We start from the raw sequence: 23,401 nt of genomic DNA on the forward strand, positions 1-23,401 counted from the left end.
TCTTTATTGGAAGTTAATTGTGTTCAGGGTTCATTCATTTTGAGAAAAATTCCCACATTTTCTAGGATTTGCATGACTGTTTGTATAAAAACACTAAATGTGACTATGGCAGTGATGTTAGTTGCTCCAACCTTGCCCCCATCTGCGTGGTACTCCTTCTCGTCTGCGGTGAGCAGCTTGGCCAGTCCAAAATCGGTGATCTTGAGGTGGTGAGGCGTCTTCACCAGTACGTTCCTGGCCGCCAGGTCACGGTGCACCAGGTGATGCTCCTCCAGGTAGTTCATACCCTGCAGACAACATCCAAAAGACATATGGACGTCAGACACCAACTCCTTGTGACTCAGAGGCTGTCCTGATACGGACACTGTACATACAAATTGGTAGTGGATGAGATGAGGATCCCCTTACAATGTAAAGCACTTTATAATGAGAAAAAGAGTATCACTACAATTTGACATTGGTTTATCCAGAGGTAAGCATTTGTACTAATGTTGACACGAACAAGGTCCCTTTCACCAGGCACTTTAAAGTAACCTCCCAATACTTAACCTTCCATAGAGTGCTACTTTGAGTGGGACTTAACCGCTTCAGACGCCTAATTCACCCTTCTCTATAAAACACATCATTATTAGTATCTTTATAGCTACAGCCCCTCCCTGCTTTGATCCATATCTCCATAGAATCAATGAGACAATGTTGCTCTTTGAGACAGCAAGACAAGCCATGAACAGATAGACCTCTGTGTATTCAATAATTAGCCCTCAGCAGGCTTACTGTACAAATAGACTTAAGAATAACCAGAGGCAAGGTCACAACCAAGGCTGGGAAGAGAGCTCCACTCAGGCCAGGGGTTTGGGGGGATGTGCGTGGGGGGGTGGGGTTTAAAGGGGTAACAAAGAAGTTAAGTGAATACATCAGTCCGTCAAAGACCCATTCCTAATCACACCTGAAATTCTGCGAGAGCAGAGTGAGTGTTGAAGAAAGAAAAGTTTGCTCCCGTTTGTAATAATCAATCACGCTACCCGCCGTTCGTCTACATATTGCAGACGTATCTGGTTATCCAGGTGTGATAGCAGCTGGCATGGTTCTATTTGAGACTTGCCACTTTAGTCAGATCGAGATTGACTGACAAAGTACTTCTTTGACAGGCTTGCTGGTGATTCGTTGGGAGGGACTGTTTTCCCCAAAGTCATGAGTATGGCATACTTATTTACAAAATAAGACAAAGCACCAATGTAGCACAGCAAAGTCATTTCCTGTTTGCTCACCTTGGCAATTTGCACACACCAGTTAAGCAGGCACTGGGAACCGATGTTGTCCTTGTTCTCCTTGACATAGTCCAGCAGACAGCCGTAAGGCATGATCTGGGTGATGAGCTGCACCGTGGACGTCAGGCAGATGCCCAGTAGACGACACACGTGGGGGTGCTCCACGCTAGCCATCACATAGGCCTCCTGCAGACAGAAAAGATGGAGGATGTTCCAGGTCATCGTTTCAGATCTCACAATGCCTGGAGAAGTGTCTAACATCTCAGAAAACACATGAAAAGGATATGGCAATCTGTCCTTGAGCAAGGCACTTAACCCTAATTGCTCTTGTAAGTCGGTGTGGATAAGAGCATCTGATAAATGACGTAAATGTAAAAACATGCTGAGAAGCGCAGCAACTGCAAGAAAAAAAGAAGGCCAACCGGGCTGCATTTAGAAACATCTATACAAACAGTTTACTCACGTCTAGAATCTCCTTGTTGGCTTTTGGTGAAGTGGCCTCTCTCAACACCTTAATGGCAACAGGGATCTTCACGTTTTCTCCCTCAGGAATCCACATGCCCTGGGGAGAGAACACGTTTATGTCACCTTTTACAAACTAATGGACACATAACTCTATCCCTGGACGAGGAACACGTTTTATAAAATCAGTTTGATCACTAGTGATTTGTGTAGAGTGTGATCGACTGGATTCAGACCCCGGTGTCCTGCCACAAGACTGTTTCTCAGGTCTCATGGAAGGTTACTCATTCACTGTCTGAACCACCTCCATTAAAAAAGCACTGATCACTTTGCTTACCTTAAAGACAGTTCCAAAAGCCCCTGATCCCAACACTTTGATCTTCTTAAACTCAGTCTCCTTCAGAATGCGGAGCAGGGCCTGGTTGGGTGCCTCTCCACTTGGGGTCAGGGGTTCAACCAGCTATGGGAGCCACAACAAAGCAAAGTGTCTTATCTACTTCCAGTATGTCATTCATCCCTGTGAAAGTGTTGTTAACATGTTGGCCCCTGTGATTGAATGTTGTACATGAGCGTGTCATGTCTGTGATTGAGTTTGTATGGCCGCGTTTACACCAGTGGCATCAGTTCAGTTAAACCTAGGGTATGGGAAAGTGGGTAAATTGAAGCTAATTTACTGCCTTTCTACACAATTTAAAAACTCTAAAATACTATTTGGATTACAGTAAAAACAAAAATGACCCCAGCCATGAATTATGACCTCAATATTAAGTTTAAAGTTCTGTGGAACGGCATATACAAAGTCAACGTCTACTCAACCTCAAATGTACTTGCAGTGCAACGTGAAATAAATGCATAATACAGACTATCGAGTCACAAGGCCGATATCTAATGCCGACATCCATCTGCAGCGATATAAATTGCACCTTTATAATAAAGGATTGCATGCATCTGTAGACTAATGTAAAATAGGCTACTATTCCTAATGTGATGAGTAGATTGCATAGTCAGTGCGCGCTGACCAAACTGCGCACTTAAAACAAACCACAGCTCATTTTTAAAAGAAGCTAAATCTCTCGGAGGACCTGAGCACTAGGACCATGCCTCAGAACTACCTGGCCTGATGACTCCTTGCGGTCCTCAGTCCATCTGGTCGTGCTGCTGCTCCAGATTCAACTGTTCTGTCTGCGGCTATGGAACCCTGACCTGTTCACCGGACGTGCTACCTGTCCCAGACCTGCGGTTTTCAACTCTCTAGAGACAGCAGGAGCGTTAGAGATACTCTCAATGATCGGCTATGAAAAGCCAACTGACATTTACTCCTGAGGTGCTGACCTGTTCCACCCTCGACAACCACTGTGATTATTATTATTTCACCCTGCTGGTCATCTATGAACATTTGAACATCTTGGCCATGTTCTGTTATAATCTCCACCCGGCACAGCCAGAAGAGGACTGGCCACCCCTCATAGCCTGGTTCCTCTCTAGGTTTCTTCCTAGGTTCTGGCCTTTCTAGGGAGTTTTTCCTAGCCACCGTGCTTCTACACCTGCATTGCTTGCTGTTTGGGGTTTTAGGCTGGGTTTCTGTACAGCACTTTGAGATATCAGCTGATGTAAGAAGTGCTTTAGAAATACATTTGATTTGATTTAAATCACCATCTCTGGTGTAGTATTTTGAATGATTTTATTTCTGTATAGGCACGAGTAGTTATATAGCTAATTTTGGCAAATTCAATTTACTTCCTTCAATTTACTTTACTAGCCTATTGAATGTGCCGTCTATGCCGACATCAATGTGAAAGTGACTGGTGCATAGAACAGCTGGCTGCGAGGCTTACAAGGCCGTACTCAAATGCCGACATAAAACTCAAAGCAATCCGCGCACTGCCTAAACCGCTGACCGGCAAAGCAAACTGTCTGGCACCGTCTCTGCTCTCTGAGCGATGCGCTGCATGGTCCTAAAGCCAGCTGTTCAATACACTAAACCGCTGTTGCATTTTAATCGGGATTGGAATTATTTTAGTCTTTTTTGTAGCCTACTTTTACATTTTTGGTCTTGAGCTAGGGTATGGTGACACAGACATCCCAATTCTGATCTTTTTGTCAGTAATTGGTCTTTTGACCAATCAAATACTGCTCTGACAAAGCTCTGATGTGATTGGTCAAAAAAACAATTAGTGGGAAAAGAATTCCTAATTGAGCTGCATGTGTGACTGTGAACGCAGCCTATATGCGCATGTCTAATGTATGTCCAAGTATACAGTTTGTGTCCTTCCAGTGTCTGTTACCTCTCTCTCCTGCAGCAGACGGCGCAGTGTCCTCTTCCTGACGATGTGGCGTCTGCGGAGCAGCACGAAAACACCCAGGGCGAGGACCACAAACACCAGGAGGCCTCCCACCACTCTGGCCACCACCACCGACGCAACGTGACCACTGGGAGAGTAGCAACAGCACAGGGGTGAGTTTCCTGATTGATCTTAGATTATCTTAGTAGTATTAAGAATCTAACACTTTGTAACAACTGCTAATGTAAAAAGGGCTTTAAATACATTTGATTGATCTTTCATCTATTGCCTATACCTGACTAAATGGTTATATACTGTAAACTATATCATTTTTGGGGGGAAACTCACCCAAGATAACTTCTCTTCATTTACTTGATCAGTGCTACTTTCACCATGATACAGTTTCATGTTAGCCTAATGCCAGATCCATTTGTGCGGTCTTGCTAAGAAAGCCCCTCTCCCCACAGGTGTGATTACTACCTCTGAGGGTTTAGAGCTTGAGGTAGTCACCTCATACAAGTACTTGGGAGTATGGCTAGAAGGTACACTGTCCTTCTCTCCGCACATATCAAAGCTGCAGGCTCAAGTTAAATCCCTCGATCGTAATCGCTCCTCTTTCACCCCAGCTGCCAAACTAACCCTGATTCAGATGACCATGCTAGATTACGGAGACATCATTTATAGATCGGCAGGTAAGGGTGCTCTGGAGCGGCTAGATGTTCTTTACCAGTCAGCCATCAGATTTGCCACCAATGCTCCTTATAGGACACATCACTGCACTCTATACTCCTCTGTAAAATGGTCATCTCTGTATACCCGTCACAAGACCCACTGGTTGATACTTATTTATATAAAACCCTCTTAGGCCTCACTCCCCCCTCCCTGAGATACAGCTGAAGTCGGAAGTTTACATACACTTAGGCTGGAGTCAATAAAAGTCATTTTTCAACCACTCCACAAATTTCTTGTTAACTAACTATAGTTTTGGCAAGTCGGTTAGGACATCTACTTTGTGCATGACAGAAGTAATTTTTCCAACAATTGTTTACAGACAGATTATTTCACTTAATTCACTGTATCACAATTCCAGTGGATCAGAAGTTTAAATACACTAAGTTGACTGTGCCTTTAAACAGCTTGGAAAATTCCATAAAAAGACGTCATGGCTTTAGAAGCTTCTGATAGGCTAATTGACATCATTTGAGTCAATTGGAGGTGTACCTGTGGATGTATTTCCAGGCCTACCTTCAAACTCGGTGCCTCTTTGCTTGAAATCAGCCAAGAGCTCAGAAAAAAAGTGTAGATCTCCACAAGTCTGGTTCATCCTGGGAGCAATTTCCAAACGCCTTGTACCACGTTCACCTCTACAGACAATAGTATGCAAGTATAAACACCATGGGACCAGGCAGCCGTCATACCGCTCAGGAAGGAAACGCGTTCTGTCTCCTAGAGATGAACGTAGTTTGGTGCGAAAAGTGCAAATCAATCCCAGAACAACAGCAAAGGAGCTTGTGAAGATGCTGGAGGAAACGGGTACAAAAGTATCTATATCCACAGTAAAACGTATCCTATATCGACATAACCTGAATGGCTGCTCAGCAAGGAAGAAGCCACTGCTCCAAAACCGCCATAAAAAAAGCCAGACTACGGTTTGCAACTGCACATGAGGAAAAAGATTGTACTTTTTGGAGAAATGTCCTCAGGTCTGAGGAAACAAACAGAACTGTTTGGCCATAATGACCATCGTTATGTTTTGTAGGAAAAAGGGGGAGGCTTGCCAGCCGAAGAACACCATCCCAACCGTGAAGCACAGGGGTGGCAGCATCATGTTGTGGGGGTGCTTTGCTGCAGGAGGGACTGGTGCACTTCACAAAATAGATGGCATTATGAGAAGGAAAATTATGTGGATATATTGTAGCAACATCTCAAGACATCAGTCAGAAAGTTAAAGCTTGGTCACAAATGGGTCTTCCAAATAGACAATGACCACAAGCATACTTCCAAAGATGTGGCAAAATGGCTTAAGGACAACAAAGTCAAGGTATTGGAGTGGCCATCACAAAGCCCTGACCTCAATCCTATAGAAAAATTGTGGGCAGATCTGAAAAAGCGTGTGCGAGCAAGGAGGTCTACAAACCTGACTCAGTTACACCAGCTCTGTCAGGAGGAATGGGTCAAAATTCACCCAACTTATTGTGGGAAGCTTGTGGAAGGCTACCCAAAACATTTGACCCAAGTTAAACAATTTAAAAGCAATGCTACCAAATACTAATTGAGTGCATGTAAACTTCTGACCCACTGGGAATGTGATGAAAGAAATAAAAGCTGAAATAAATCACTCCTATTATTCTGACATTTCACATTCTTAAAATAAAGTGGTGTTCCTAACTGACCTAAGAGGGAATTTTACTAGGATTAAATGTCAGGAATTGTGAAACTGAGTTTAAATGTATTTGGCTAAGGTGTATGTAAACTTCCAACTTCAACTGTATCTACTGCAGCCCTCATCCTCCACCCGTTCTGCCAGTCACATTCTGTTAAAGTCCCCAAAGCACACACATCCCTGGGTCGCTCATCTTTTCAGTTCGCTGCAGCTAGTGACTGGAACGAGCTGCAACAAACACTCAAACTGGACAGTTTTATCTCAATCACTTCATAGACTCATGGACACTCTTACTGACAGTTGTGGCTGCTTTGCGCGATGTATTGTCTCTACAGTACCTTCTTGCCCTTTGTGCTGTTGTCTGTGCCCATTAATGTTTGTACCATGTTTTGTGCTGCTACCATGTTGTGTTGTTGCCTTGCTATGTTGTCTTAGGTCTTTATGTTGTTGTCTCTTGTCGTGGTGTGTGTTGTCATATATCCCAGCCCCTGTCTCTGCAGGAGGGCTTTTGCCTTTTGGTATGCCGTCATTGTAAATAAGAATTTGTTGTTAACTGACTTGCCTAGTTAAATAACTACTATAGTCATTGTCATGTTAAACAGCATAAACAGATCTGGAACTAGGATGATCCTCACTCACCCTCTGGTGCTGCAGCCACTCAGTCCAGGTCCAGAGCATCTGCAGACAGGAAGGAGGGGATACTATGGTCAGGAGACTACTTCACACAGTCTTGGCCATGGTAAAATGTTCATGGTCTATCAACAGACATTCATTCAAAATAGGCTGACATTGGCTTTACAACAAAGAGTTAGAAATAGATGGGTAGCCTATGCCTTACCCCTGGGTGCAGTTCTCATGGCAGAGCTGACATTCTCGCTTCTTGTCGGTGTATTTCCAGATGTGCCTATCCCTGTCCCCAAGAACGCCGTGTGGGCACTGATATACACAGTGGGGGCCATCTTTGACGTGAGCACACGCCAAACATTTGTCAGGGCCCTTCAGAGGGCGAGAGAGGAGGGTCAGAGGTTTCTAGAATTGTTGATCTTCACTGAAATAATCACTTATGCCACATTTCCCAAGTCACACAGAACTCGTCTAATTCTCTGAATTTGTCATGGAACTCAATATCACGTGAGAATGTCAAGATCATTTTAGATGAGATGGATTTGAAGTGAAAGTAGCGTACTGGTCCAAAGCAGCTTTGTGGTCCATTCACCAGACATTCTGGGTCACATTCTAGACACCTGTTATTCAGTACATACTCTCGTGGCACCCTGAAAAGGCAAGGGAAAACTGTTAAAACATTAACACAGCACAAGCCTACAGTAGATATATTTGACATAAGAGAAGTATCAATAGTTTGCCCCTGGTGTCATTGGGCTAGCTCACCCCTCCAGTAGGTTACAGGCCCCTACACAGCGCCCCCTACGGGTGTAATACAGGCATGTAAAACACATGGTGGGGCCGGGCCCCCAGCAGCCCTCATCAGTGCACATCTCATCACAGGTACTGTTTAGCTTGGCTGTAGGGAAGAGAGAGGAAGACTATAGGCCCCATCCAGAAACAACGTAGGTGTACGCAATAGCGCTAAAAATCGATCGAACCCAGAGGGTGGAGGTGGAGTCACTGCCTCATCGCTTGGATCCAATCATGGCAATGTTAGCTTAGTTAACTAACAACAAGTACCAGTGTCCAATGGGTATAGGGCTGTTTTTGACTATCACAGGCACTAACTGGGATGAATTAGCATTTGGCCATTGTAACCATTTCTCGAAAAGCGGTGTTTGTATAAAGGCATTGATCAGAATTCATTCTTTATCCTTGTCCTTGCTTACCACAGGTGCTGATGTTGACGTTGTTGCCCACCGTTGAGGACTGTTTGCCCAATCTGAACAGGCTCTTCCAGTGGTCTCCGTTGGTGTAGCAGAGCTGGGGGTTGTTCTTCACCACAACATTGCCATCGCTGATCTCTCGCAGGGAGCGGAGGCCAAGATACTTCAGATGGGCCAAGTTGAGGGCAGCGAAACTCACCCTACCACTAGGAGAAAAGAAAAGGTCATGTTAGTTTACTAGGTTAGCTTACTGCTACTCAAGCTAGCCCAAACATATCATTAAACAATGAAATATACAGCAGGGAACCTCTCAAGCAAGCTCACGTTTTATCTTCTAGGCTACTGAGTTTTTGCTATCAATCATGAACCGAAATCCCATTTGAAACAATTTTCAAAAACCTAGTTTCATAGGTATGACAAATAGCAGAGGTATCATACAGCACCTTCTGAAGCAGACATATTTAACATCACCGCAGTGTAGGACAGAGATACACTTACAACTGTTTGGTCCTTCCTCTGATAATCTCTAGGTTTTCAAATGGACTGAGAGAGTCGAGGTGCTCGGGCCAAGCTTGTATCAGCAAAAACCCTTTAGGAAAATAACAAATATAAATGTAATCAAGCATCGTCTTTGCTTTTGTTAGGCTTGGATGAATTACAAAGCAATTGAACATAAGTTAAATAGCTGTTCTACCTGAAATTTCCTTCACAGTCTTGAAATATTCCAGTTTGGCGGGGTCCATTTTTGGTGTTGATGTGTACCTATCACTGAGAGAAGCAATTACAAAGGCACATACTCCCGTTAAAAAAGTATGGGGTCACTTAGAAATGTCCTTGTTTTTGAAAGAAAAGCTTTTTTTTTGTCCATTAAAATAACATCAAATTGATCAGAAATATAGTGTAGACATTGTTAATGTTGTAAATGACTATTGTAGCTGGAAACTGCTTTTTATTTTATGGAATATCTGCATAGGTGTACAGAGGCACATTTTCAGCAACCATCACTCCTGTGTTCCAATGGCACGGTGTTAGCTAATCCAAGTTTATTTTAAAAGGTTAATTGATCATTAGAAAACCCGTTTGCAATTGTTAGCACAGCTGAAAACTGTTGTGCTGATTTAAAGAAGCAATAAAACTGGCCTTTAGACTGGTTGAGTATCTGAAGCATCAGCATTTGTGGGTTTGATTACAGGTCCAAAATGTCCAGAAACAAAACTTGTCAGTCTATTCTTGTTCTGAGAAATTAAGTCTATTTCATGCGAGAAATTGCCAAGAAACTGAAGATCTCGTACAACACTGTGTACCACTCCGTTCACAGAACATCGCAAACTGGCTCTAACCAGAATAGAAAGGAGTGGGAGGCCCCGGTGCACAACTGAGCAAGAGGACAAGTACATTAGTGTCTAGTTTGAGAACCAGACACCTCAAGTCCTCAACTGGGAGCTTCATTAAGTAGTACCTGCAAACCACCAGTCATATTCAACATTGAAGAGGCGACTCCGGGATGCTGGCCTTCTAGGCAGAGTTGCAAAGAAAAAGCCATATCTCAGATTGGACAATAAAAAGAAAAGATTAAGATGGGCAAAAGAACAGACACTGGACAGAGGACCTCTGCCTAACTTGGATTAGCTAACACAATGTGCCATTGGAACACAGGAGTGATGGTTGCTGATAAAGGGATTCTGTACGCCTATGTAGATATTCCATTTTTTTTTTTTACGTTTCCAGCTGCAATAGTCATTTTACAACGTTAACAATGTCTACACTGTATTTCTGATCAATTTGTTATTTTAATGGACAAAAAAAATGTTTTTCAAAAACAAGGACATTTAAGTGACCGCAAACTTTCGAACACTAGTGCATATTATACACACGTATATACAGTGTATTCAGACCCCCTTGACCTTTTCCACATTTTATGTTACAGCCTTATTCTAAAATAGTTATAATAATAATCTCCATCTACACAAAATACCCTATAATGTCGAAGCAAAAAACAGGTTTAGATTTTTTTGCAAATGTATAAAATAATGTCCGGAAATATTGCGTTTACATAAGTATTCCTACCCTTTTTTTAAGTAATTTGTTGAAGCAACTTAAGCAGCGATTACAGCCTCAAGTCTTTTTGGTTATGACACTATAATCTTGGCACACCTGTATTTGGGGAGTTTCTCCCATTCTTCGCTGCAGATCCTCTTAAAAACCTCTTAGGGACAACATCCGGTGAAGCTGGAGTGCGCCAAATTCAAATGACAAAATTGTAATATTAAACATTCATGAACATACTTCTTACATCATTTAAAAGCTTAACTTCTTGTTAATCCAACCGCGTTGTCAGATTTCAAAAAGGCTTTACGGCGAAAGCATACCATGCGATTATCTGAGGACAGCGCCCCACATCAAAATACTATTTCAACCAGCACCGGCTAGATAAAAATCACAAAGTGATAAAATAAATCACTTACCTTTGAAGATCTTCCTCCGTTTGCAATCCCAAGGGTCCCAGCTACACAATGAATGTTCGCTTTGTTTGATAAAGTCATTCTTTATATCCAAAAAGTCTGTTTAGTTGGCGCCATTGATTTCAGTAATCCACTCCTTCAACATGCATACAAAGGAATCCAAAAAGCTACCGGTAAACTTTATCCAAAACAAGTCAAACAATGTTTGTAATCAATCCTCAGGTACCCTAATATGTAAATTAACAATAATATTTCAGTCGGAAAGAACGGTGTTCAATAGAAAAGGAAAATAACGAAGAGCGCGCCCTCGTTCACGCGCGCCAAAAGTCTCCCTGTCCTGATGAGAACACCTTGGATCAACTACAACTACTTGTTCATTTTTCAAAAAACAAGCCTGAAACCCTTTCTAAAGACTGACACCCTTTTTTTGTATATCCCATAGGCTAGTATTGAAAAGGCCTGTGACCTCAAAAAACAATTTCTGGTTGGATTTTCTTCTGGTTTTCGCCTGCCATATCAGTTCTGTTATACTCAGACATTATTTTAACAGTTTTAGAAACTTCAGAGTGTTTTCTATCTAATGCTATCAATGTATACTGCTCCAAAAAAAATAAAGGGAACACTTAAACAACACATCCTAGATCTGAATGAAAGAAATAATCTTATTAAATACTTTTTTCTTTACATAGTTGAATGTGCTGACAACAAAATCACACAAAAATAATCAATGGAAATCCAATTTATCAACCCATGGAGGTCTGGATTTGGAGTCACACTCAAAATTAAAGTGGAAAACCACACTACAGGCTGATCCAACTTTGATGTAATGTCCTTAAAACAAGTCAAAATGAGGCTCAGTAGTGTGTGTGGCCTCCACGTGCCTGTATGACCTCCCTACAACGCCTGGGCATGCTCCTGATGAGGTGATGGATGGTCTCCTGAGGGATCTCCTCCCAGACCTGGACTAAAGCATCCGCCAACTCCTGGACAGTCTGTGGTGCAACGTGGCGTTGGTGGATGGAGCGAGACATGATGTCCCAGATGTGCTCAATTGGATTCAGGTCTGGGGAACGGGCGGGCCAGTCCATAGCATCAATGCCTTCCTCTTGCAGGAACTGCTGACACACTCCAGCCACATGAGGTCTAGCATTGTCTTGCATTAGGAGGAACCCAGGGCCAACCGCACCAGCATATGATCTCACAAGGGGTCTGAGGATCTCATCTCGGTACCTAATGGCAGTTAGGCTACCTCTGGCGAGCACATGTAGGGCTGTGCGGCCCCTCAAAGAAATGCCACCCCACACCATGACTGACCCACCGCCAAACCGGTCATGCTGGAGGATGTTGCAGGCAGCAGAACGTTCTCCACGGCGTCTCCAGACTCTGTCACGTCTGTCACGTGCTCAGTGTGAACCTGCTTTCATCTGTGAAGAGCACAGGGCGCCAGTGGCGAATTTTCCAATCTTGGTGTTCTCTGGCAAATGCCAAACGTCCTGCATGGTGTTGGGCTGTAAGCACAACCCCCACCTGTGGATGTCGGGCCCTCATACCACCCTCATGGAGTCTGTTTCTGACCGTTTGAGTAGACACATGCACATTTGTGGCCTGCTGGAGGTCATTTTGCAGGGCTCTGGCAGTGCTTCTCCTGCTCCTCCTTGCACAAAGGCGGAGGTAGCGGTCCTGCTGCTGGGTTGTTGCCCTCCTACGGCCTCCTCCACGTCTCCTGATGTACTGGCCTGTCTCCTGGTAGCGCCTCCATGCTCTGGACACTACGCTGACAGACACAGCAAACCTTCTTGCCACAGCTCGCATTGATGTGCCATCCTGGATGAGCTGCACTACCTGAGCCACTTGTGTGGGTTGTAGACTCCGTCTCATGCTACCACTAGAGTGAAAGCACCGCCAGCATTCAAAAGTGACCAAAACATCAGCCAGGAGGCATAGGAACTGAGAAGTGGTCTGTGGTCCCCACCTGCAGAATCACTCCTTTATTGGGGGTGTCTTGCTAATTGCCTATAATTTCCACCTGTTGTCTATTCCATTTGCACAACAGCATGTGACATTTATTGTCAATCAGTGTTGCTTCCTAACTGGACGGTTTGATTTCACAGAAGTGTGATTGACTTGGAGTTACATTGTGTTGTTTAAGTGTTCCCTTTATTTTTTTGAGCAGTGTATATGCATATCCTAGCTTCTGGGCCTGAGTAACAGGTAGTTTACTTTGGGCACGTCAGCCATCTGGAAATTCAGGATGCTGCCCCTAGCCTGAAGAGCTCTGTCAGGTTGGATGGGGAGCATCGCTGCACAGCTATTTTCAGGTCTCTCCAGAGATGTTCGGGCTCTGGCTGGGCCACTTAAGGACATTCAGAGACTTGTCCCAAAGCCACTCCTGCATTGTCTTAGCTGTGTGCTTAGTTGTTGTCCTGTTGGAAGGTGTACCATCACCCCAGTCTGAGGTCCTGAGCACTCTGGACCAGGTTATCATCAAGGATCTCTCAGTACTTTGCTTTCATCTTTCCCTCGATCATGACTAGTCTCCCAGTCCCTGCCACTGAAAAGCATCCCCACAGATGCTGCCACCACCATGCTTCACCGTAGAGATGGTGCCAGGTTTCTTCCAGACGTGACGCTTGGCATTCAGGCCAAAGACTTCAATCTTGGTTTCATCAGACCAAGCGGGCTGTCATGTGCCTTTTACTGAGAAGTGGCTTCCGTCTGGCCACTTTACCATGAAGTCCTGATTGGTGGAGTGCTGCAGAGATGGGAGAACCTTCCAGAAGGACAACCATCTCCACAGAGGAACACTGGAGCTCTGTCAGTGACAATTGGGTTCTTGGTCAAGGCCCTACTCCCCGGATTGCTCAGTTTGGCCAGGCAGCCAGCTCTAGGAAGAGTCTTGGTGGTTCCAAACTTCCATTTAAGAATATTGAAGGCCAATGTTTTCTTGTGGACCTTAAATGCTGCAGACATTTTTTTGGTACCTTTCCCCAGATCTGTTCCTCAACACAATCCTGTCTCGATGCTCTACGGACAATTTATTCGACCTCATGGCTTGGTTTTTGCTCTGACATGCACTGTAAACTGTGGGACGTTTATATAGACACATGTGTGCCTTTCCAAATCATGTCCAATCAATTTAATTTACCACAGGTGGACTCCAATCAAGTTGTAGAAACAAAGGGTCTGAATACTTATGTAAATAAGGTATTTCTGGAAAAAGGGAAGGGGTCTGAATACTTTACAAATGCACTGTACATACAGTACCAGTCAAAAGTTTGGAAACACCTACTCATTCAAGGGTTTATCTTTATTTTTACTATTTTCTACGTTGTAGAATAATAGTGAACACATCAAAACTATGAAATAACACACATGGAATCATGTAGTAACCAAAAAATGATTTTAAGTAGTCACCCTTTGCCTTGACAGCTTTGCACACTCTTGGCATTCTCTCAACCAGCTTCACATGGAATGCTTTTCCTACAGTCTGGAAGGAGTTCCCACATATGCTGAGCACTTGTTGGCTGCTTTTCCTTCACTCTGCGGTCCAACTCATCCCAAACCATCTCAATTGGGTTGAGGTTGGGTGATTGTGGAGGCCAGGTCATCTGATGCAGCACTCCATAACTCTCCTTCTTAGTCAAATAGCCCTTACACAGATGGGCTTAGTTCCACTAAGCGCAAACCAGATGGGATGGTGTATTGCTGCAGAATGCTGTGGTAGCCATGCTGGTTAAGTGTGCCTTGAATTCTAAATAAATCACTGACAGTGTCACCAGCAGAGCACCCCCACACCATCACACCTCGTCCTCCATGCTTCACGGTGGGAACCACACATGCAGAGATCATCCATTCACCTACTCTGCGTCTCACAAAGACACGGTGGTTGGAACCAAAAATCTCTAATTTGGACTCATCAGACCAAAGGACAGATTTCCACCAGTCTAATGTCCATTACTTGTGTTTCTTGGCCCAAGCAAGTCTCTTCTACTTATTGGCATCCTTTAGTAGTGGTTTCTTTTCAGCAATTCAACCATGAAGGCCTGATTCACGCAGTCTCCCCTGAACAGTTGATGTTGAGATGTGTCTGCTACTTAAACTCTGTGAAACATTTATTTGGGCAGCAATTTGAGTCTGGTAAATCTAATGAACTCATCCTCTACAGCAGAGGTAACTCGGGGTCTTCCTTTCCTGTGGCGGTCCTTATGAGAGCCAGTTTCAACATAGCGCTTGATGGTTTTTGCGACTGCACTTGAAGAAACTTCTTGAAATGTTCTGGATTGACTGACCTTCATGTCTTAAAGTAATGGACTGTTCTTTCTCTTTGCTTATTTGAACTGTTCTTGACATAATATGGACTTGGTCTTTTATCAAACAGGGCTATCTTCTGTATACCACCCTTACCTTGTCACAACACAACTGATTGGCTCAAACGCATTAAGGAAATAAATTCCACAAATGAATTTAAGAAGGCACACTTGTTAATTTAAATTCATTCCAGGTGACTACCTCATGAAGTTGGTTGACAGAATGCCAAGAGTGTGCAAAGCTGTCAAGGCAGAGGGTGGCTACTTTGAAGAATCTAAAATATATTTTGATTTGTTTAACACATCATTCCATATGTTATTTCATAGTTTTGATGTCTTTACTATTATTCTACAATGTAGAAAATAGTAAAAATAAAGAAAAACCCTGGAATGAGGTGGTGTGTCAACTTTTGACTGGTACTGTATATTAGAGGGAGTAGTTCAAAACACAGTCATTTAAGTTTATTCCAAATAATTTCAATGAACACAGCAAATTGCATTGTATTTCACTGTTACGGTGTACATATTAGGACAGCCCATGGACACCGTACAATGCGATTGTTAATCCTTACCCATCCAAAGATGTCTGCATAATTGAAACGGCTCCATTGATTTTGGTGCAGTTTTTGAAAGAATCAATGTTAGACGCGTTGATTGACAACACTTTAGTAAGCAGCCCCATTCCAAGTCCATCGCAAACTAGATGAGAATAACACAAAAACATTCAAACCATTGACGATCCAATGCAGCATTATGAGGTTAAGAAATGACACAGCTAGCAAATTTGAAAATAAAGTACATTTATGTTGCCCAGCTTACCACAGACAAAAAGTTACATTTGCAATATTTTACCTTTCGGACAGATTCCGTCACACTTCTTGCACCTCCTGACACCATTCTCCTCTACCTCGTGTGTGTTGCCGCTGCACGTTCTGACACACGCCCCGTGGTCCGTCACCACATAGTTATCTATAATAAACAACCAATCACAGGTCAGGGGTCACCTTCACCAATCCAGACAATTATTGGCAATAGTCTCTTCACCATGTAAGTACAGCGGAGCGGACGTATTCACTGAGGTGAAACGCTCTGAAAGAAACAATAGATAAGGTTGAAGTTTGAAGTTTACATGCACCTTAGCCAAATACATTTAAACTCAGTTTTTCACAATTCCTGACAATTAATCCTAGTAAAAATTTCCTGTCTTAGGTCAGTTAGGATCACCACTTTATTTTAAGAATGTGAAATGTCAGAATAATACTTGAGAGTGATTTATTTCAGCTTTTATTTCTTTCATCACATTCCCAGTGGGTCAGAAGTTTACATACACTCAACTAGTATTTGGTTGCATTGCTTTTAAATTGTTTAACTTGGGTCAAACGTTTTGGGTAGCCTTCCACAAGCTTCCCACAATAAGTTGGGTGAATTTTGGCCCATTCCTCCTGACAGAGCTGGTGTAACTGAGTCAGGTTTGTAGGCCTCCTTCCTCGCACACACTTTTTCAGTTCTGACCACAAATTTTCTATATAATTAACTACAAACAAAACACAAACCGTAACGAAAGAGGTGCAAAATGCACTAACTCAAAATAATCTCCCACAAACACAGGTAGGAAAAACAACTACTTAATAAATATGATCCCCAATTAGAGACAACTATTACCTGCTGCCTCTAATTGGGGATCATAAAAAAATCCCAACATAGAAAAAATAAACTAGAACCAAAACAACATAGAACTAATAAACTAGATAAACCCCCCCAGTCACGTCCTGACCTACTCTACCATAGAAAATAAGAACTCTATGGTCAGGACGTGACAGTACCGTCTCTGGAGGTTCCGGGCTGTGGGCCGTCTCAGGAGGCGCCGGGCTGTGGGCCGTCTCAGGAGGCGCCGGGCTGTGGGCCGTCTCAGGAGGCGCCGGGCTGTGGGCCGTCTCAGGAGGCGCCGGGCTGTGGGCCGTCTCAGGAGGCGCCGGGCTGTGTGCCGTCTCAGGAGGCGCCGGGCTGTGTGCCGTCTCAGGAGGCTCCGGACTGGGAACTGCCGCTGGAAGCTCTGGACTGGGAACTGTCGCCGGAAGCTCTGGAACGGGAAGGCGCACTGGAGGCCTGATGCGTGGGGCCGGAACAGGTGGCGCCAGACTGGTAACAAGCACCTCAGGGCGAGGGCAGAGAGCGGGCACAGGACGCACTGGACTGGGCAGGCGCACTGGAGGCCTAGTGCGTGGAGCCGGGACAGGTGGCACCAGACTGGTGACACGCACTTCAGGGCGAGTGCGAGGAGCAGGCACAGGATGTACTGGACTGAGGACACGCACTTCAGGGAGAGTGCGAGGAGGAGGCACAGGACGTACTGGGCTGTGGAGGCACACTGGAGACCTGGTGCGTAGAACCGGTGCAGGATATACTGGACCGTGGAGGCGCACTGGAGGTCTGGAGCGTAGAGCTGGCACAACCCGTCCTGGCTGAACGCTCACTTTAGCCCGGCAAGTGCGGGGCGCTGGCACAGGACGAACTGGGCTGTGAATGCGCACTGGAGATACAGTGCGCATCACCGCATAACACGGTGCCTGACTGGTCACACGCTCCCCTCAGTAAGCACGGGGAGTTGGCTCAGGTCTAAACCCTGACTCTGCCAATCTCCCCGTGTGCCCCCCCCCCCCAATTTTTTTGTTGAGCTGCCTCTCGGGTTTCCGTCGTTACCATGCTAATTCCTCGTATCGTCGCCGTTCCTCTTTTGCTGCCTCTATCTCTTCCCTTGGACAGCAATATTCCCCAATCTGCGTGCAGGGCCCCTTGCCATCCAGGATCTCCTCCCATGTCCACTCCTGGCCACACTGCTTGGTCCTCTGGTGGTGGGAGATTCTGTCACGTTCGTCGTAGGAAGGAGACCAAAGCGCAGCGTGGGTATCGTTCCACATCTTGTATTTTAATGTGAAACTTTGCAAAACAAACAAACTACAAACAAAACACAAACCGTAACGAAAGAAGTGCAAAATGCACTAACTCAAAATAATCTCTCACAAACACAGGTGGGAAAAACAACTACTTAAATATGATCCCCAATTAGAGACAACGATGACCAGCTGCCTCTAATTGGGGATCATACAAAAATCCCAACATAGAAAAAAGAAACTAGAACCAAAACAACATAACCCCCCTTCCCCCCCAGTCACGTCCTGACCTACTCTACCATAGAAAATAAGAACTCTCTATGGTCAGGACGTGACAGAGTTGTTGAAAAACGAGTTTTAATGACTCCAACCTAAGTGTATGTAAACTTCTGACTTCAACTGTATGAAAGTAACAAATAGAGCACAATTCCCAATTCTACCAGACAGACATGTATGGTGTAGAACAGATGTTTGTCTGGCCATTCAGTAACGTTATGAGCAGACCCCATCTTTATTAACCCTTTGATCATGTAGATGGCCTTACGTGGGCAGTCCTTCACACAAGTGGCCCCGAACGTGTACTTGGCGTTAGGGTTGGAAGCCAACTGGTGGGTGTTGGGATTGTAGAGCATGGTAGGGGGGCAGGCATCCTTACATGTGCCGTCATCCTGGAAGTCTCTACAAGCCTTTGAATACAAGAACGAAAGACTACGATCACAATGAGTGTGCAATATCGCCAACGATATCTGTAGCAGCCCAGGAGTGGGTCTGCCTGTTGTCTTTTTAAATGTGTTTCCTATGTGATTATAACTTTTGTAAGTTATGAATTCATTGAAGTCAGAAGAGTCTCTCACCAGACACTCTGTAGGCCTAGGGCCGGTGCAGCCTGCAGCACAGTGTTCGTTACAGCAGTCACTGGGTTTAGGACCCCTACACCTTCCAGAGCACTGCTCTGCACACGTCAGCTTGGTAACTGAGGAGAGATGGGAGTTGGAGAGAGAGGACCAGTCAGAAAAACACAACCATCACTGAGTGCAAGGGTCTGTGTGAGAAAACGAGCAACCAACAAAATACTTTCAACACGAACAAAAGTTTCTACCAATATCATGAAAGAGAAATAGCACGTGATGTTTTGTATCACTACTAATTTCAGGGAGAGTAGAATGGCTCCTTACAGGTTTGACAGTTCTCTAGTCCTGAGGTCCAGCACGATCCATTGTAGCATCCCGGGTCACACTTGTCACCTGTAAGGTGAGGAAAAACCCTGCTTAACATCTGAATGATGTTATTCATAGAATACTGGTATTACACATGGTTAAACCTGGCCATGCAAGTTTGGTTGTAAATCACAAACCCGAAAGCTGTATCATATGGAATAATCATAATAGTTGTGCAACATCAAATGAAAAACAACGACCCCAAAATGATTCCACTGAACACAAAGCAGAGAAGGATTCATTACTATACTAAGTGTTAATGAAGCTAGCATACTTACAGTAACGGCCATAGCTCTCCAGTTTGAAGTGCATACTATGGTTTATGGCCTTATTTACCATGTCCCACCACTGGATGGTTTCCACATTACACAGCAAAGGATTGTGGGCAATTTTCACACCTCCCTTGAGAATCTCTGTGCAAAATAGAAGGACACATAGATATGTTGTCTGGCCTGTGTAATGGAACCAATGGCATAGACCCAAAAATTCTAACTCCCAAGCTAAATCAAGCGCACCTCAAATACTTCAAAGTACTTTAAATAACATTACATAATGTATTTGACCCACTCAGGTGTGGACAGAATCCAGGATACAGTCACTGAAATGGACCTCCCAGTCACCCACTAACCTGTCAGTCCACTCAGCTTCAGCTCCCTCAGGCCCCGGGTGTAGTTGAGGGTCACGGAGGAGTGATTCTTCTCGTAGTTGGACGTTACAGTCAGGGCATACTTGTCAAGGAAGAGGGAGTGTCCTCGGATAAGACGCAGGTTCTCCAGAGGGATGCTGGCTGCCTTATTGAGGGCGATCAGAACGTATCCTCCAACCTCCTGAATGGACTGGAGGGAGAACATAGAAATGGATAGAAGTACGGAACGTGCCAGAGTTTGGTCTGGTGGTCATGCAACCTACTCTGGACTACGTTAACCTTGCAATACAATCATTGTTCAGTTGGTGGTAGTGAAGTCATAAAGGATAGAAAAGCTTTATTCTGACTATTACACTCACATTGACGTTGAGTCATTTAGCAGACTCCTATCCAGAGTTACTTACAGCCAGTGCATTCAACTAGGAGCTAGAAGCCACGGCAAGAAAAGTAATGAAATGGCTGCAACACTATTTTCTCTCAGGTCATTTTAGATCAGAGAGAGGGCGAGGAACTATAGGACATAGGAAAGGTATATAGGTAGGAAGCCACTGCAAACAAGGTATAGGAATCGAACCCTCCATCTCCTCACCTTGAGGAAGGAGAGGTCGTGGTAGTCCTGGATGTAGGTGAGCTCCAGGTTCTCCAGGACCACGGTACAGTTGCTGTACATCTTCACCAGGTTGTTGTAGTGGTCGTCTACAGTCGCCAGCAGCGTCAGCCTGTTGCTGATCCCCTGACACACTGAAACCAGAAGACGGAGAGGAAAAGTGTCACTATGGAAGTTTAGTTGCTAATTGTATACATCAAAACTTTGGCTTTCATGTTAACTGTAGGAGTCATTTACATAATGATTCCAACAGAGTTCCACTTTTGGATGAGAGACATCATTTAGTGGAAACTACATTTCCAATCAAATTTCTACTGAACATCACCATGAAACCTAACCTACTGTGGGCACAGTTCCGCTTAGTGGTATTGAGGTGCACGTAATAGTGACATAATGACTGTCAGTCCTGACATAAAGTGATATGCCATTACAGAGAGTCTCCGCAGCAGGTCGGACAGGTTCTGAGGAGATGAGAGGTTGATCTTTAACATCTACACTGCTGCAGACTACATACCAACCAAGGAGGGATTTTCACCACTCCATCATCAGGAAGGAGAGAAAGAAAGCTCTCCCAGACATGCAGTTTGCTGCCCTCTGAATCTCTTAACATCATTGTGACTCAACCGGCATAGGTCGCTCAGATTTTTTTTGGGGGGGACACCTATAGTTAGTTAACACATGCTTATTTGAATGTACCTGTTCTTCCAAGGAGAACTGTTAAAGGGTGTATTTCGGGGAGGAGTTGTGGATGGTGTGGAGAGCTGCGCGCCGCCTGTGCTAGGGTATCTTGAGTTGAACGCGCACACTCACAGTTTTAGAGACAGATGCTGTAGTCAGTGGGAGGTGAGGGAGAAGATGGAAGCAGCTGGTAAGGGAATAGACAAAGTCCCTGTGTAATTTATCTTGGGACCAGACAACAGGGCTCACAGCATGAGCACGAGGATGTAGCCAAACAAATCATTTAATAAGTCTGATATAATTGTGGTTCATATTAGTTTAGCTCGCGAGAGCTTTTCAGAGAGTCATGCTGTGGTTAATAAGGCAGACAGGAAAGTCATTCTTCAAGAAACCGCTTTTAACTTAAGTTGCAAGCTCCTAGGTCTACAACAATCGTTATAACTACATTATAAGTAAAATCATAGGCCATAATCACTTCTGACTAAGTCAAAATATTAGTGTGTAGGTATGGCTCCGTCACCCTAACCTCAGTACCCCCCCTCCTGTTCCACTAAACAACTGCCATCATAATGCATGTGCATTGTAACGTGTAATAACATTTGACCCTTGGGTTGATTACACAGCCATCGTATTTCATGTTCTGGCAGGATCACCTTTGTTATCATAGATTGTATTGATAGGTGGCTTTTTATTTACATCAAAATAGAAGATAAAACTCTAAATAGAATGTTCTGGATGGAACTTTACTCTAACTCTACTTTAATGTAACTGCAGTTCACATGCATACAGTATTAGTGTACATTGAGGTCCGTGTGTGTGCTTCTAAGCAGGCCTCACTCAGTGATGTCACTAAGGTAAACACAGCTGCACCCTCTCTCCCAGGTTTTGTATCTGTTCCCCCCACGCTGCTTCAGTGTTCAGGTCAATGTCATTCTGGGGCAATCTGACATCTGGAAGCACATCCTCGCCCTTAGTTCCTAAGTGTGCTTGCCTGTGTACGCTTGCCTGTGTATGTGTGCATAACTGCATATCTGTGTCCGATCTGCAGACTCTCTGCACTGCTGTAGCCTGCACTACTGTAGAGCTCCCCTACCTCTGGATACTCCACTCCCTGAAGGACTTGACCCTTAACCCTTTCTCCACACACTTCCTGTAATAGGATCAAGCTTGTTTCCTAAGTCTATCATCATCTGCGGTCATCCGGCCTCATACCCCTCACTCAAACCTTGTCATCCTCTCTTCCCACTCTTCTTCCTCCTCCCACAGACACATTCCCAAAGGAAAAGAGGGGGATGAGGGCCGGAGGGGTGGGTCGTACTCCTCCTGGAGCTCAATCACTTCTACATGTGGCTCTACTCTGGAGAGAATGATGGGGGTGGACAGATGTTGGTGGTGTTCGTTTTTAATCGAATGAAAAGAAAGTGAATGAAATGATCTCAGATGCTCCACAAATAATTAAACTTGATCTTTTTTTATTTTGGGGTCGGGGGGTTCTAGTTACTGCCCAGTGTTTCCAGATTTCTGTTCAATGTACTGTATTGTTTAAAGGGGCAATCAGCAGTTGTTACATCCTTTTTGGACTTATACATTTATTATACAGTGCATTTGGGGAAGGATTCAGACCTCTTTTTCCACATTTTGTTACGTTACAGCCTTTTTTCTAAAATGGATTAAATCGTTTTTTTCCCCCTCATACAATACCCCATAATGACAAAGCAAAAACAGGTTTTTAGACATTTTAGCAAAAAATTTATAAATAAAGGAAATATTACATTTTACATAAGTATTCAGACCCTTTACTCAGTACTTTGTTGAAGTACCTTTGGCAGCGATTACAGTCTTGAGTCTTCTTGGGTATGACACTACAAGCTTGGCACACCTGTATTTGCAGAAGTGTCTCCCATTATTCTCTGCAGATCCTCTCAAGCTCTGTCAGGTTGGATGGGGAGCGTTGCATCACAGATATTTTTAGGTCTCTCCAGAGATGTTTAAATCTAGGCTCTGGCTGGGCCACTCAAGGACATTCAGAGACTTGTCCCGAAGCCACTCTTGCAGTATCTTGGCTGTGTGCTTAAGGTTGTGGTCCTGTTGGAAGGTGAACCTTTGCCCCAGTCTGAGGTCCTGAGCACTCTGGAGCAGGTTATCATCAAGGATCTCTCTGTATGATGCTGCCACCATCATGCTTCACCGTAGAGATGGTGCCAGGTTTCCTCCAGACGTGACGCTTGGCATTCAGGCCAAAGAGTTCAATCTTGCTTTCATCAGACCAGAGAATCTTGTTTCTCATGGTCTGAGAGTCCTTTAGGTGCCTTTTGGCAAACTCCAAGCGGACTGTCATGTGCCTTTTTTACTGAGGGGTGGATTCC

The 23,401-nt window shown here is 44.3% G+C and overlaps 1 protein-coding gene across 1 annotated transcript in view; it reads right to left on the minus strand.

Moving 5' to 3' along the window:
* The window catches only part of LOC106590362 (melanoma receptor tyrosine-protein kinase), a 49,585-nt gene that overhangs the window by 3,890 nt on the left and 22,294 nt on the right, over positions 1–23,401 (minus strand). The window contains exons 2-21 of the mRNA XM_014181301.2: positions 20,340–20,491; positions 19,733–19,940; positions 19,383–19,517; positions 19,063–19,131; positions 18,742–18,860; positions 18,432–18,573; positions 15,849–15,965; positions 15,569–15,695; positions 8,922–8,995; positions 8,726–8,816; positions 8,231–8,433; positions 7,785–7,917; positions 7,582–7,669; positions 7,234–7,391; positions 7,035–7,073; positions 4,016–4,160; positions 2,068–2,190; positions 1,732–1,830; positions 1,269–1,454; positions 132–287 (exon numbers count right to left, since the gene is read on the minus strand). Of these exons, the coding sequence (XP_014036776.1) occupies positions 132–287; positions 1,269–1,454; positions 1,732–1,830; positions 2,068–2,190; positions 4,016–4,160; positions 7,035–7,073; positions 7,234–7,391; positions 7,582–7,669; positions 7,785–7,917; positions 8,231–8,433; positions 8,726–8,816; positions 8,922–8,995; positions 15,569–15,695; positions 15,849–15,965; positions 18,432–18,573; positions 18,742–18,860; positions 19,063–19,131; positions 19,383–19,517; positions 19,733–19,940; positions 20,340–20,491 (2,564 nt within the window). The remainder of the gene's footprint in view (positions 1–131; positions 288–1,268; positions 1,455–1,731; positions 1,831–2,067; positions 2,191–4,015; positions 4,161–7,034; positions 7,074–7,233; positions 7,392–7,581; positions 7,670–7,784; positions 7,918–8,230; positions 8,434–8,725; positions 8,817–8,921; positions 8,996–15,568; positions 15,696–15,848; positions 15,966–18,431; positions 18,574–18,741; positions 18,861–19,062; positions 19,132–19,382; positions 19,518–19,732; positions 19,941–20,339; positions 20,492–23,401) is intronic.

Source organism: Salmo salar, chromosome ssa29, assembly GCF_905237065.1.
Source record: "Salmo salar chromosome ssa29, Ssal_v3.1, whole genome shotgun sequence".
Taxonomy (NCBI): Eukaryota; Metazoa; Chordata; class Actinopteri; order Salmoniformes; family Salmonidae; genus Salmo; species Salmo salar.